Here is a 15,652-nt window from a genome sequence, read left to right as displayed (position 1 = left end):
CCACGATACACAGAGCCACGCTACACGGAGCCTTGTTCCAAAGCCTTGCTCCATAGAGCCACACTACATAGAGCCATGCTACATGGAGCCACGCTGCATGGAGCCTTGCTCCATAGAGCCTTGTTCCATAGAGCCACGCTACACAGATCCACACTACATGGAGCCTTGTTCCATGGAGCCACGCTACATGGAGCCACGCTACACAGAGCCTTGTTCCATGGAGCCACGCTACATGGAGCCACGCTACACAGAGCCTTGTTCCATGGAGCCACGCTACATGGAGCCACGCTACACAGAGCCTTGTTCCATGGAGCCACGCTACATGGAGCCACGCTACATGGAGCCTTGTTCCATGGAGCCTTGTTCCATGGAGCCTTGTTCCATGGAGCCACGCTACATGGAGCCACACTACATGGAGCCTTGTTCCATGGAGCCACGCTACATGGAGCCTTGTTCCATGGAGCCTTGTTCCATGGAGCCACGCTACATAGATCCACACTACATGGAGCCTTGCTACATAGAGTCACGCTACACGGAGCCACGCTACATGGAGCCACGCTACATGGAGCCTTGTTCGCGCTGTTGGGGGTGGTGGGGTCAAGCGCCGTTAGCGAGCGGAGCCCGTGAAGGCGGCGGGCACGGCTCGCGAGCCGGTGCGGTGACCTGCACCCGGCCCCCTTTGTCTCCCCCCCCCCGTGCTGACGTTTCACGCCACCGCACTGTCCACAAGAATGCACTCCCTTCCTCGCCCTCTCCCACACGCGCTCACCACGCAGTCACTCCGCACACGCGAAGCGGCGGCTCTCTCACACAATCACCCACGGCACTCGCTCTTTCCTCGCTGTTTGAAGTGGATAGGGGGGGGGTGGGAGGGGAGAAGTGGGGGGGGGGCGACTTTGACACACACACAAAAACAAACACTGCTCTCTGCTTTTCCACACCCAACTGCGATCCCCCCAATCCCATCACCCTCTCCTCCCCCACTCTACCACCACCCATCACCACCGCGCAGTGCCGGATTATGTTATAAAGGGGTCCTAAATATAAAAAAACACGTAAATATGAAAACACACACATTTCTTATTTGCACAGTAAAGTAATTGTATTTTTTTCATTTGCTAGACAAACGGATAATACGACCAATCGTTAACCTTCAACACCCAGTCGTTCATAAAAGTTGAAGGCGGTATAGTACTATAGTAAGAGAGCAAGTGCAGAATCACTGAACCGGAATTGATAGCTTGAAAGCATTTAGCGCGGGGCCCTTGAAAGTGCGGGGCCCGTAGCTACTACTACACGTGTAGTAGCTACTACACGTGCTACACGTGCAGCTACTACACGTGCAGCTACGACATATGATGTAGCTACTACTACACATATGTAGCTTCTACATATGTGTAGTAGTAGCTACTACACGTGTAGCTACTACTACACATGTAGCTACTACACGTGTAGCTACTACACATGTAGTAGTAGCTACTACACATGTAGCTAATACACATGTAGCTACTACACATGTAGCTACTACATACACAAGTAGCTACATTACGTAGTAGCTACTACACATGTAGCTACTACATAATGTAGCTACTACATACACAAGTAGCTACATTATGTAGTAGCTACTACACATGTAGCTACTACACATGTAGCTACTACACAATGTAGCTACTACATACACAAGTAGCTACATTATGTAGTAGCTACTACACATGTAGCTACTACACATGTAGCTACTACACAATGTAGCTACTACATACACAAGTAGCTACATTATGTAGTAGCTACATGTGTAGTAGCTGCATGTGTAGTAGCTACATTATGTAGTAGCTACATTATGTAGTAGCTACTACATGTGTAGTAGCTACTAGCTATATTATGTAATAGCTACTACATAATGTAGCTACTTGTGTATGTAGTAGCTACATTGTGTAGTAGCTACTACACAATGTAGCTACTTGTGTATGTAGTAGCTACATGTGTAGTAGCTACTACATACTAAAGTAGCTACTTGTGCTACTGGGATAATCCGGCACCGCCACCACGACCACAAAGACAAAGATCCCCCGAATAGCTCCAAAATAGTTGGGGCAAGTGCTGTTGGCGAGTAGCGCTATGAAGGCCGGCACGGCACACGAGGAGGATGGGTGGCCACGCCCGACCGCCTTTGTCTCCCCAGTGCTGATGTTTTACACATCGCACCGGTTATTCATTTGAGGCTGAGTCGACCTAGGGGAGGCCCGAGACGGGCTCAGATAATAATCATCACCGGTGTTGGTCGTGAGCGGGACTCGAAGTCGGCTTCGCTGGGTTCGTAGGGCAGCGCGCTAACCGCTACACCACCGCTCCCCCACCACCCCCACCACCATCACCTCCACCACCCCCACTCCACCACCACCCCCACCACCATCACCTCCACTCCACCACCCCCACTCCACCACCCCCACACCACCACCACCACCCCCACACCACCACCACCCCCACCACCATCACCTCCACTCCACCACCCCCACCCCCACTCCACCACCCCCACCACCATCTCCTCCACTCCACCATCACCCCCACTCCACCACCACCACCCCCACACCACCATCCCCCCACCCCCACCACCATCACCTCCACTCCACCACCACCCCCACACAGCCTCCCAATCCAAACATCCTCTCCCCCTCTCGTCTCCCCCTCCCCAACCCCACCACCAACCCACAGTCTCTAAAAGCCCCAGCCTTGAAAGGAACCTTGTTTGGAAATGGAACCTGTTTACACCGCGCTTAACCCCCCCCCCCCAGCACACACGCACGTCTACAAAGACAAAGACCCCCCGTGTAGCCTGTGACAGACTGTAGGGGCAAGTGCTGTTGGCGAGTAGCGCTATGAAGGCCGGCACGGCACACGAGGGGGTGGGTGGCCAGCACCACGCCCGGCCAGCCGCCTTTGTCTCCCCAGTGCTGATGTTTTACACACCGCACCGGGTCCTCGTTTGAGTCTGAGTCGACCTAGGGGAGGCTCAGCACCGGCTCAGGTAGTCGTCACCGGTGTTTGTGACCGTGCGAGGAAATTGAACTCGGGTCGCCGGGTTTGTAGCGCAGCGCTCACCGCTGCGCCACCGCTCCCCAATGCGCTCTTGTTCGATGGTTCCTCGTCGTTTTTCATGTCCCGCTTTCTACTCACCTCGAAGGTGGCACTCCCCATTACAACAAAGACAAAGATTACCTCCCCCATCCCCCCGTGTAGCCTTCACAGACTTGTCAGGGCAAGTGCTGTTAGCGAGCAGCACCTATGAAGGCCGGCACAGCACACGAGGGGGTGGGTGGCCAGCACCACGCCCTACCGCCTTTGTCTCCCGACTGCGTACCGAGGGGGAGGCCCAGGACCGGTTCAGATCATCGTCACCGGGTGTTGGCGGCCGTGAGCGGGAGTCGAACTCGGGTGTCCGGGTTCGTGACCGCCGCGGCGCCACCGCCCCACGACGCTCTGCAGGTGTACGGGCGACGTGCCCGTCACCGCAGCACGGGTCCCTGCGGATGTCCACGTCCCCCAGCGGCACAAACGCCGCCCTTCCGTTCTATTCCTGGATCCGGACGGATAACGGCAGAGGCCGCGGCTCGACCCTGAATCTAGCCAAGGGGCGGGCGGCGTTGGGAGGGGGGGCGGGGGCATCCGTGGGCCTGGGGCAAGCGACGCGGTGGCCTCGCCGAGTTTCTATGGCCTCGCCGAGTCGCTGTGGCCTTCGACTAACGAGGGGGGGGGGGGGAGACGTTGGGCTGCGGGTTGGCGAAGGTCACCGCGAGCTCCTCGCTTCGTTCTCGAATTTTTCGGCCACCGACGCGCGAGAGAGCGGTCGCTCGCGCCTGGACAGTGCCCTCATCGGGCTCAGGATCTTTGTTGAAGACTGCAGGAGGAACTCGATGAGCTGCGAAGCGCTTTTTCACACATGTCCAGTGGGGGGGGGGGGGGGGGTCAGCGAGTTGCAGCAAGAAACAAAACAACAAACGCAATAGGAGTGTGAAGAATAGGAACGGTAGGCAAATAAGAAATGTTTGAAAATAAAGTATTTTTTATTTTACCAGGCGAAGCCCACTGAACTGTTGGCCTTTTTTTTTTTCAAATGTGACCTGGCCACAAATGATAGCCCAACGAAGCGGCTTATCGCGTGGAAAATTATAGCAGCCAAATAATTTGAATAATCTCAACGCATGTTTTCAAATTGCGGAGGGGAAAACCGGAGGACCCGGAGGAGAGAGAGACGTGCAAACTCCAACTATACAGCTGCTGGCGTCAGGGTCGGGATCGAACCCACGACTTCCTGCATAGCGGGCGAGGGAGAGCAGGTCTCACCTGGTGAGTTTAGAGACCACATCTAGCAGCGGTTAGATCCGCGACGTTTCGCGATGGGGAACTCCAGCGATGCCATCGCGTGGCCGGTCCAGACCAGGCGATTTGTAACGTGACCGGCTGGCCGCGGGAACCCCACACGCGCCGTGGCCGTCTCGTCTGTTCAGCGATGTTCATTTAGCGCGGACACATTGCGTCACGATCGGCCGTGATCTCTCCACCGCTCGATCAGGGCCTCTCTAAGCCGTCGACATCCCTCGGGACCTTGCGATGCGACAGTCCGTCGATCTCCTGCGCGCCAGCTGATTCTACCGCTCCCATCTCCGTGGGGGACGCGCTCTCGGTAACGCCCCCCGCCGCCGCCTCTGGCTGCCGCTCCGTCGTTCATCTTGACCGCCGGCCCTCGTCCCACCCGAGCTGCCGGCGCCATCACGCCCGCTCGCCCTCTCGACCGTTGCGGCGATCGCGAGTAGTCGACGCGACGCGGCACGGTCGCTGCGTGCGGTCGCTGGATCGCCGATTCGTTGCGAGCCTCCTGTGGACTAACTCGACCGCTCGTGTCCCACGGCCCCCAACCCCCCTCCGCTCCGCGCGTCGCCGCGTCGCAGGCCTGCTGAAGATCACGAACCTGCGCATCAACTTCACGCGGCTGCACACGCTGGGGGACAACCTGCTGGACTCGCGCGTCGAGATCAAGGAGAAGTACTACTACGCGCTGTACGAGCTCGTCGTGCGCGGCAACTGCTTCTGCTACGGCCACGCGAGCGAGTGCGCGCCCATCGACGGCGTGCGCGGGGACGTCGACGGCATGGTGGGTGCACGCGGATCACGCGCACACGGACACGCGCACGCACGTGGACACGCACGTGGACACGCACACGGACACGCGCACGGACGGACACACGCACACACACGCACGCACACGCACACGGATACGCGCACGGACGGACACACACGCACGCACGCGTCCAGGGGGGCGGTGTGGCCACGCCAGGCCTGCTCTTGTCTCTGCAGCGCCGCTGTTTACACACTGGACCGGGAATTCATTTGAGGCCGAGTTGACCTAGTGGAGGCCCAGCGCCAGTCTAAAACTAAAACAAATTTATTTTCAGCAGGTTATGCCCACTAAGCTATGTGGCTATTTTTCAGAGCGATCTGGCTACAGATGATAGCTCAAGGAAGTGGCTTATCACGTGACAATTTGTAGCAGCAGCCCAATACTCTGAACGCGTGGCGACGTTGATTCTAAATGTGGAGGGGAAAACCGGAGGACCCGGAGAAAATCCACGTGACCACGGGGAGAGAGAGACACGCAAACTCCAAATATACAGCAGCAGACGTCAGGGTCGGGATCAAACCCACAACCTGCTGTATACCAGGCGAGGTAGTTAACATCTCCTAGCCACCGTGGTGCCCCCAGTCAAACATTCACCGCCGACGTTTTTCGGGAACATAACTCAGCTTGCGGTGCGCTAGCCACTGCCCCACCACTCCCCACCGAACAAAGACAAAGATCCCCCGCATAGCCTGTAACAGACTGTAGGGGCAAGTGCTGTTAGCGAGCACCTATGACACACACGCACACCATGACGCGCCGCACGCCCGTGCCACTGCTCGCGGCACATCTCCTCTGCTGGGGCCTCTCGGTTCGTCCGGTGAGAGGTCCGGTGGTGGAAATTCCCAGAAGCCCTCACATTCCGGCGGAGCAGCCAGGCGCACCTGCGCCGGGGCGCACCTGCGGAGCGTGCCGGCGTCTGTAATCTTGGCAGCTGCGGCCGCATTGTTTGCGTTGTTTTGTTCTTGGGCTTTCAAGGAAAAATCCGAGCGAGCGGCCGATGGGTTAGCGATAGCGGCGGCGGCGGCACAAAGACGCGCCGATCGCGCGCGCGGAGCCGGAGAGAGATTCGAGATGCGAGCGAAGCAAAGGTCACACGCAACAAGTTGATGGAGTGGGCAGAGGCCGTGCGTGTGGGAGGGACGCAGGCACGGAATCACAACGCTGGGATAACGGGGCGCACGGGAGAGGGGGAGCGGTAGTGTAGTGGTTAGCGTGCTGCGCTACGAACCCAGCCACCAAAGTTCGATTCCCGCTCACGGCCAACACCAGTGACGATTATCCGAACCGGTCCCGGGCCTCCCCTAGGTCGACTCAGCCTCAAATGAGTACCTGGTGCAGTGTAAAAACATCGCCACTGGGGAGACAAAGGCGGCTGGGCGTGGTACTGGCCACCCACCCCTTTGTGTGCCTTTCTGGACTTCATAGGTGCTCGCTAACAGAACTTGCCCCAACATTCTGTTAAGGCTATATGGGGGATCTTTATCACCGCAAGCCGAGCGATGTTCCCGACAACGTCGGACGGTGAATATTTGACAGGCGCTGGGGTCTCCCCTAGGTCGACTCGGCCTTAACACCTGGTGCAGTGTGTGAAGAGCGGCGCTGGGGAGGCAGCAGCCCCGTTGATCCGGCACGCTTCCCTGCCCACCCATTTGCCACGTGTCTGCACTGCTCGCCGTGACCCCAAATCGCCGCTCCCTCTGCCCTCGCTCGCCCTGCCATTCCATCTTCCATCGCTCCGACCCCCCCCCCCCGCCCCGACCGCCTCCGTCGCCGCCCTGGGTCCGCGAACGCCGCAGAGTTCCCCCGGTCGGTTCGCGTCCCCCTCCCACAGCCGTCTCCCGGCCCACCGTCGTCTGCCGTGACGAACGAACGACGCAACGCGGTGCGGCGGTCTGTCGCTCTCTTCTATTTTTTTACAATCAGAGGAAACAAGAAGATGCTCGGTGTAGTCGGCACTTTGCTTCGTTCATCATTTCGGTTTTTATTTCTCTCAATGTTTTTCTCTCTGCTGCAGGTGCACGGGCGCTGCGTGTGCAAGCACAACACCGAGGGGCTCAACTGCGAGCGCTGCGAGGATTTCTACAACGACATGCCGTGGCGCCCGGCCGAGGGGCGCAACACCAACGCCTGCAAGCGTGCGTGCACGCTCCATTTCGCACGCGCGCGTGCTTGTGTGTGTGTACGTGTGTGTGTGTGTGCGAGCGTGCATGCGTGTGTGTGTGAACGTGTGTGTGTGTACGTGTGTATGTGTGTGTACGTGTGTGTACGTGTGTGTGTACGTGTGTGTGTGTACGTGTGTGTGTGTACGTGCGAGCGTGTGTGTACGTGCGTGCGCGTGCGTGCGCGTGAGGAGGTGCTCGCTAGCAGCACTTGCCCAAACAGTCTGTTAAGGCTATACGGGGGATCTTTGTCTTTGTGGATCGGTAGTGTGGCCGTTAACGCGCCGCCCTACGAACCCGGCGCCCTGAGTTCGATTCCCGCTCACGGCCAACACCGGTGACGATTATCTGAATCGGTCTTGGGGCTTCCCTAAGTCGACTCGGCCTCAAATGAGTACCTGGAGCGGTGTGTAAACATCGCCACTGGGGAGACAAAGGTGGCTGGCCACCCACCCACTCACGTACTGTTCCGGCCTTCATAGGTGCTCGCTAACAGCACTCTCAGGCTATACGGGGGATCTTTATCTTTGTGTTTTGCGTGTGCACGTGTGTGCGTGTGTGCGTGTGTGTGTGTCTCGCCCCGCGCCCGCCACCCCCCCCCCCCCCCCCCCCCGCGCAGGCTGCAACTGCAACAACCACGCGGTGCGGTGCCACTTTGACGGCGCGGTGTTTGCCGCGACGGGGAACGCCAGCGGCGGCGTGTGCGAGGACTGCCAGCACAACACGGCCGGGCGCAGCTGCGAGCTCTGCAAACCCTTCTTCTACCAGGACCCGCTGCGCGACATCCGCGACGCCGCCGTCTGCGTTCGTACGTCGCCAACACGCGCCGCGTCGCTCTCTCGCCGCCGGCGCCGTGCCACCACGCGGTACCGCACTTGGCCGTGTCATCGTTTTCGTTGCGCGCACTCACGTTGCCTCCGCGCGTGCGTGCGTATGTGTGTGTGCGTGTGCACCTGGGTCTGCCCCGTGACCTCCTGCTGCCAGCGGGCGTTCGACACTTCACGTGGCCTCAAGGTGCACATGGCCCGGCACAAGCGTCGTGGTGACGTCACCACCACTTAGTGGCGAATGGCGGTCGTTGTTGTTATTGTGTGCGTGTGCGTGCTTGTGCGTGCGTGCGCGTCGGGCGGGCAGCGTGCGACTGCGACCCCGACGGCTCGCTGAACGGGGGGATGTGTGACGGACACACCGACCCGTCGGCGGGGCTCGAGTCCGGGCAGTGCCGCTGCAAGGCGCACGTGGAGGGGCCGCGGTGCGACCAGTGCCGGGCCGGATTCTACGGACTCGACGCCGAGCAGCCCGACGGATGCCAGCGTGAGCAACCGACACCTCCACGGCCATCACCCTCACCGCCTCCACCACCACCGCCTCCACCACCACTGTCTCCACCACTGCCACCACCATCACCGCCACCGCTACCACCACCACCGCCTCCACCACCACTGTCTCCACCACTGCCACCACCATCACCACCACCGCTACCACCACCACCACTGCCACCGCCATCACCACCACCGCCTCCACCACTGCCACCACCACTGCCACCACCATCACCACCACCGCTACCACCACCACCACCGCTACCACCACCACCACCATTGCCTCCACCACTGCCACCGCCATCACCACCACCGCTACCACCACCACCACTGCCACCACCATCACCGCCACCGCTACCACCACCACTGCCTCCACCCCTGCCATCACCACCACTGCCACCGCCGTGACCACCGCCACCACCGCCAGCACCGCATGCATGACCGCCAATCACCGTTAACTGTTACTGACAATCACCATGGCCATTACCGCGAATCATTGAACACGTTAACACCGATAACCGCACCCAACGTTAATCCCAGCAGCAGCAGCAGCACACATTGCCGCCCGGTTATTATCAAGAATCAATCATCATCATCATCAGTAGTGATCTATCCACTGCTGGACGAAGGCCTCCACAAGCCATTGCCATCTCTCACGTTCTTGCGATGCCACCACGCTCCGTCTGGCTGCCGCGCACGGCCAGCCGATCTCATCGCCGCTGCGTCTCGTGTCCCGTGTGGCTAGTGTGGTGCGTGTGCGTGGCACGTGTCATCCTCCCCGTGCGTGCGTGTGTATTGACCGCGTGCGCGTGCCGTGTGCTCCCAGCTTGCCACTGTAACCCGCTGGGCACGGTGGGTGGCGCCGCGGCATGCGACGCCGTCACCGGCGACTGCTACTGCAAGCGTCTCGTCACGGGGCGCAGCTGCGACCAGTGCCTGGTGAGGGTCGCGGTGTGGGGGGTGGGGGTCAGGGGTCGCGGTGTGGGGGGTGGGGGTCAGGGGTCGCGGGGTGCCGCGGGATCGGAGATCGCCGATGACGAGCGCCGTTCCGACGGCGGCTTCTTACGGTTTTTGGGTTTTGCCGACCACCGGGCGGTGCCGTGAGGGTGACCCGCGGTGCCGTGAGGGTGACCCGCGGTGCCGTGAGGGTGACCCGCGGTGTCGCGTTCTCCCCACAGGCGGAGCACTGGGGACTGAGCCACGACGGGAGCGGGTGCCGCCCGTGCGAGTGCGACGTGGGAGGCGCCGTCGACAACCGGTACGGGTCTCGCACCGGCGGCACGCGGCCGCCCCCCCCCCAGTCGTCACCCGGCGCGACGTCCCCGCGGTGCGGGCCGTGCCGCGCCGCTGTTTGACCGGTGCCGTCGGCGCGCGTGCCCGCAGGTGCTCCGTGGAGTCGGGGCAGTGCCACTGCCGCGGCCACATGGGCGGGCGGCCGTGCTCGCAGCCGGACTCGGGCTTCTTCTGCATGGCGCTCGACCACTACACGTACGAGGCCGAGACCGCGCTGCCCGTCGACTCCAACGGCGTGAGTTCCCGCGGAGGGGGCGGGGGGGGGAGGGGTTTGGGGGGTTCGTGGGCGGACCCGGCGGACGGTCACGGAATCATGGGAACCGGTTGGGAGGTGGGTCTCCGGGGAACGAGAGAGGGTCATGGTGGGTGACCGGGGTAGTGGCCGGAGGAAGTGGGGGGACTGGGGCAATGCAGGGTGGGGGACGATCGAACTGGGGGCACCTGGGGGGGGTTTCTGATTGGACCAGGGCCACGAGTGGGCAGCGTCTGATTGGTCAGCGGCGCGACTGGAGGCTGCGCTGTCACGGCACGAGGTGGAGGGCACGGGGAGGGACGATGGCGGAGCGGCGGTCGGGGCCGGGAGCGAGCGCCCCGAGAGGAAGACGTCCCCCTCGGAGACGGAGCCGCGAAATCTGTTTGGGTGCTCGTCGGGTGGCGGTCTTTGGGGAGGGCCCTCATCCGGCAGTGGATCGATCGTGGCCGATGCCGGCGGTCGTGAGTGTACCGATTCATTTGCAGGGATGGTGCCGGAGGAGAGGCCACCTGTTCTGTATCGGTCGCTCCAATGTGGCTGTGGTTGGGTCATGGCCGATACGATCCTGGCCCGGCCTCTACCCCTCACCCTAACCTCACCCTCAGCGGTAACCTTTGGTTCTCTCGACCCGATTGTTCATCTCCTCCTCGTGCACCTCAAACTCCGCGCTTGCCTTCTCCAAGCTCAGGCGACGTTGGGTCCGCACAGCCTCCGTCGTGAGCGAGCGAGGGTGTGAGTGACTTTGTGCATGGGTGTCTTGGTGACAATGCGAGTGAGCGAGTGTTTGTGTGAGTCGGTGCGATATTGAGTGAGCGCCCGACTCTGTGTGCGTCTGGATCCACGTGCATGTGTGTCAGTGTGCGCGTGTCTCTGTGTGTGTGTGTATTTATGCGTGTCTCTGTGTGAATGTTTATCCGTGTGCATGTGTCTCTATATGTGTGTATCCATGTCCATGTGTCTCTGTGTGTCTATCCACGTGCGCGTGTCTCTGTGTGTGTGTGTATTTATGCGTGTCTCTGTGTGAATGTCTTTCCATGTGCATGTGTCTCTGTGTGAATGTCTATCCGTGTGCATGTGTCTCTGTGTGAATGTCTTTCCATGTGTCTCTGTGTGAATGTCTTTCCATGTGCATGTGTCTCTGTGTGTCTATCCACGTGCGTGTGTCTCTGTGTGCGCGTGTGCCTCCGTGCGTGCCCCCCTCCTCCCGTGACCGGACGGCGCTGGGCCCCAGACCCCCGGGGGGCTGGCGGAGTCCCTGCTGACCCCCTCGTTGTGTGAGGAGCGAGAGCGCGTCAAGCAAGGCCTCCCCACAGGCCGGGTAAAACCTCCGCGGCCTCATCCAGTTTGCGCGGATTACTCACCTCTGACCTCGGGCTTTCAGCAACAATAACAACAACAACAACAACGCTTCGTGTTTCCCCCCCCTCCCGCCGTTCGCGCAACTCGGTGAGACGACGCGTCCGATCGGCATCTCGTAGAGCAGCGCGGCGCTTCGTGCCAGAGAACGGCCTCGGATATCGCAAAAGCGCTTCCGAGATCGCTTCGAGCGACCTCTGGGCCGCACGGCGGCGGGCAGCGCTGCTCGCCGCTCGACCTCTAGACGGACGCCGCGTCCCGCGACACCGAGAGCCCGGTTCGGGTGGAACCGGGATCCGGGCTCAAAGTTTTTTAGACCGGCTCCGCGAGAGAGGCGGTGGTGGCCTGGACGCTCGTGCTGCCCCCTCGTCACTGCCCCCACCGCTGCCCCCCCGCCCGTTGCTGGCTTGTGCATGGCTTGCTGCTGCCCTCACTGCAAGTCCCACCAGACCTGAGCTGCCCGTGTTCCACGATGTCTCACTGTGTCTCACCCTGATTCGCAGCGCCACGCTGTCCGATTTTGCCAGACCAGCCTTGGGGTCGTGGCTGCCAGTGCAAAAGGCCTCTCTTGTGTGACCCTCCTGCGACCTCTGATCCTTAACCTTGCACCTCTTAGCGTGACCCCTACAGTGACCTTGACCCTTAGCGTGCCCTAACGTTAACCCATGCCTTGACCCTCCCCACCCTGACCTTACCCCGACCCCAACCGTGAGCCCTACACCGCGACCCCTCCTTTCCACAGGACGCACACCGGCTTTGCCACGCGGAGTCCGCTTCATTAACGCATTAACGCGGCGCCGTGCGCTCAGCTGCAACCGCGCGGCCTGAACCGGCACGGCTCCCGACGCGTCGTCGCGCAACGTGCAGCGCCGTGCCGCGTCGTCACACCGTGCCGCGTCGTCACACCGCGCCGCGCCGCGTCTGTCGGCAGGGCCTGGCGCTGGTGCCGCGAGCCCCCACGCCGGGGCGCGCGCCCACGTGGACGGGGCCGGGCTTCGTGCGGGTGCCCGAGGGCGGCCGCCTCGAGTTCCGCGTCTCCGACGTCCCCCACTCCATGGACTACGAGCTGCTCATCCGCTACGAGCCGCAGGTCGGCGGGGCGCCCGCGCGCGCCCGCGCGCGCACGCACCCGCACGCACCCGCACGCTTGCGTAGCCACCACGCACGTCCCTGTCGCACGTTCTCATTTCCCGCGTGACCTCGTCCCCTCCCCTCCCGCCTCACCCGCCCCTTCCCTCGTCGCGTGCGGCTCCCAGCTGCCGGAGGAGTGGGAGGTGGTGCTGGTGACGGTGCTGCGCCCCAGCGACATCCCCACGCACTCGCCGTGCGGGAACACCATCCCGGCCGACGACCACCTCGCCGTGGCGCTGCCGCCCGGGTCGCGGTGAGACGCGGCCGCCACGCTGTGTGTGTGTGTGTGTACGCGTGCGTGTGTGTATGTGTTCGTGACGCGCGTGTGTGTGTATACGCGTGTGTGTGTGTGTATATACGCGTGCGTGACCCGTGTCTATACGCGTGCGTGACGCGTGTGTGTGTGTATACGCGTGTGTGTGTGTGTATATACGCGTGCGTGACCCGTGCGTGTGTGTGTGTGTACGCGCGTGCGTGACGCGCGTGTGTGTGTATACGCGTGTGTGTGTACGTGTGTGTGTATACGTGTGCGTGTGTGTGTGTACGCGTGCGTGACCCACGTGTGTGTGTGTATACGCGTGTGTGTGTGTGTGTACGCGTGCGTGACCCGTGTGTATACGCGTGCGTGATGCGCGTGTGTGTGTATACACGTGCATGACGCGCGTGTGTGTGTACGCGTGTGTGTGTGTGTGTATATACGCGTGCGTGACCCGTGCGTGTGTGTGTATACGCGTGCGTGACCCGCGTGTGTGTGTGTATACACGTGTGTGTGTGTGTGTGTATACGCGTGTGTGTGTATACACGTGTGTGTATATACACGTGTGTGACGCGTGTGTGTGTGTATACGTGTGTTTGTATACACGTGTGTGTATATACGCGTGTGTGACGCGTGTGTGTGTATATACGCGTGTGTGACGCGTGTGTGTGTATACGCGTGTGTGTGTATACGCGTGCGTGACCCGCGTGTGTGTATGCGTGCGTGATCCGTGCGCCCAGCTATGTGGTGCTGCCCCAGGCCGTGTGCCTGGAGAAGGGAGTGAGCTACGTGATCCGCGCCGACTTCACGCGCTACACGACGCACGAGCACACGGAGAGCGCCCACGTTCTCATCGACTCGGTGAGCGCCGCCACCACCACAACCGCGGACATCACCACTGCCAACACCACTACCATCACCACCACCACTGCCAACACCACTACCACCACCACTGCCAACACCACTACCACCACCACTACCATCACCACCACCACTGCCAACACCACTACCACAACCACCACCACTGCCAACACCACTACCATCACCACTGCCAACACCACTACCACCACCACTGCCAATACCACTACCACCACCACTGCCAACACCACTACCACCACCACTACCATCACCATCACCACTACCAACACCACTACCATCACCACCACCACTGCCAACACCACCACCACCACTACCATCACCACCACTACCGCAATCACCACCACTGCCAACACCGCTACCTTCACCACCACCACTGCCAACACCACTACCATCACCACCACTACCGCAATCACCACCACTGCCAACACCACTACCACCACCACCACCGCAACAACAACCGCCATTCACCACTAAGTGGCGGTGACGTCACCACGACGCTTGTGCCAGGCCATATGCACCTTGAGACCACCACAACCACTACCTACACCACCACTACCACAATCACCACCACTGCTAACACCACTACCATCACCACTGCCAACACCACTACCACCACCACTGCCAACACCACTACCATCACCACCACTACCACAATCACCACCACTGCCAACACCACCACCACTGCCAACACCACTACCATCACCACCACTACCACAATCACCACCACTGCCAACACCACCACCACTGCCAACACCACTACCATCACCACCACTACCCCAATCAGCACCACTGCCAACACCACTACCATCACCACCACTACCACAATCACCACCACTGCCAACACCACCACCACTGCCAACACCACTACCATCACCACCACTACCACAATCACCACCACTGCCAACACCACTACCACAATCACCACCACTGCCAACACCACCACCACCACAACCACTACTTACACCACCACTACCACAATCACCACCACTGCCACCACTACCACCACCACCACCACAACCACTACCTAGACCGCCACTGCCATCTCCATCATTCTCCACCGCCGACTTCCTCCGCTCTGTGCCCCCCCCCACCCCACCGTAGCTGGTGCTGCTGCCGCTCTACACATCGCTGGAGATGTTCTCCGGGGACGATCGCGAGTCGACTCGGCGGCGCGAGAACTTTGACCGCTACCTGTGCCAGGAGAGCGGCAAGGCCGTGATGAAGCAGCCGGTGACGGAGGTCTGCGCCGGCCTCATCTGCAGCCTGTCGGCGCTGCTGCACGACGGCGCCCTGCGTGAGAGCCCCGGCACACTCCCCCTCCACCGCCACCGCCGCCGCCGTTTTCATCGCCGCCATCAGCAGCAGTAGCATCTGTATAAAACTCCAAGATATAGTTACAAACACAATCACCCTGTGCTCCTCCCCTCTGCCCCCCCCATCTGTCCCCCTCCCCCCTCTGCACACCCCCTCCCCCCACAGCGTGCCAGTGCGACCTGCAGGGCTCGCTGAGCACGGAGTGCGACCCCAACGGGGGTCAGTGCCATTGCCGCCCCAACGTGGTGGGGCGGCGCTGTGACGCGTGCGCGCCTGGGACCTACGGCTTCGGGCCCAGCGGCTGCCTCTGTGAGTGCCCGACCCGAGCTACAGGGTCAGCTGACGAGCGACACTGGGTCAGCTGACTATTGACGCTGGGTCAGCTGACTATTGACGCGTGGGTCAGCTGACTAGTGACGTGGGATCAGCTGACCAGCGATGCGGGGTCAGCTGACCAGCGATGCGGGGTCAGCTGACTATCGATGCTGGGTCAGCTGACTGTCGACATGGGGTCAGCTG

General features: G+C 61.0%; 1 protein-coding gene across 1 annotated transcript in view; it reads left to right on the top strand.

Annotated features, from left to right (window-relative positions):
• Positions 1-15,652, top strand: part of LOC133355505 (laminin subunit beta-2-like) — a 43,075-nt gene that overhangs the window by 14,149 nt on the left and 13,274 nt on the right. Inside the window, 13 exon segments of the mRNA XM_061572830.1 lie at positions 4,944-5,146; positions 7,188-7,308; positions 7,952-8,140; positions 8,467-8,646; positions 9,478-9,590; positions 9,830-9,909; positions 10,035-10,179; positions 11,429-11,515; positions 12,485-12,643; positions 12,810-12,937; positions 13,681-13,801; positions 14,921-15,113; positions 15,299-15,442. Of these exon segments, the coding sequence (XP_061428814.1) occupies positions 4,944-5,146; positions 7,188-7,308; positions 7,952-8,140; positions 8,467-8,646; positions 9,478-9,590; positions 9,830-9,909; positions 10,035-10,179; positions 11,429-11,515; positions 12,485-12,643; positions 12,810-12,937; positions 13,681-13,801; positions 14,921-15,113; positions 15,299-15,442 (1,863 nt within the window).

The sequence above is a fragment of the Lethenteron reissneri genome, chromosome 51 (assembly GCF_015708825.2).
Source record: "Lethenteron reissneri isolate LAM-NWPU_2019-01 chromosome 51, ASM1570882v1, whole genome shotgun sequence".
Classification (NCBI taxonomy): Eukaryota; Metazoa; Chordata; class Hyperoartia; order Petromyzontiformes; family Petromyzontidae; genus Lethenteron; species Lethenteron reissneri.
This window is presented reverse-complemented; position numbering and strand designations above follow the sequence as displayed.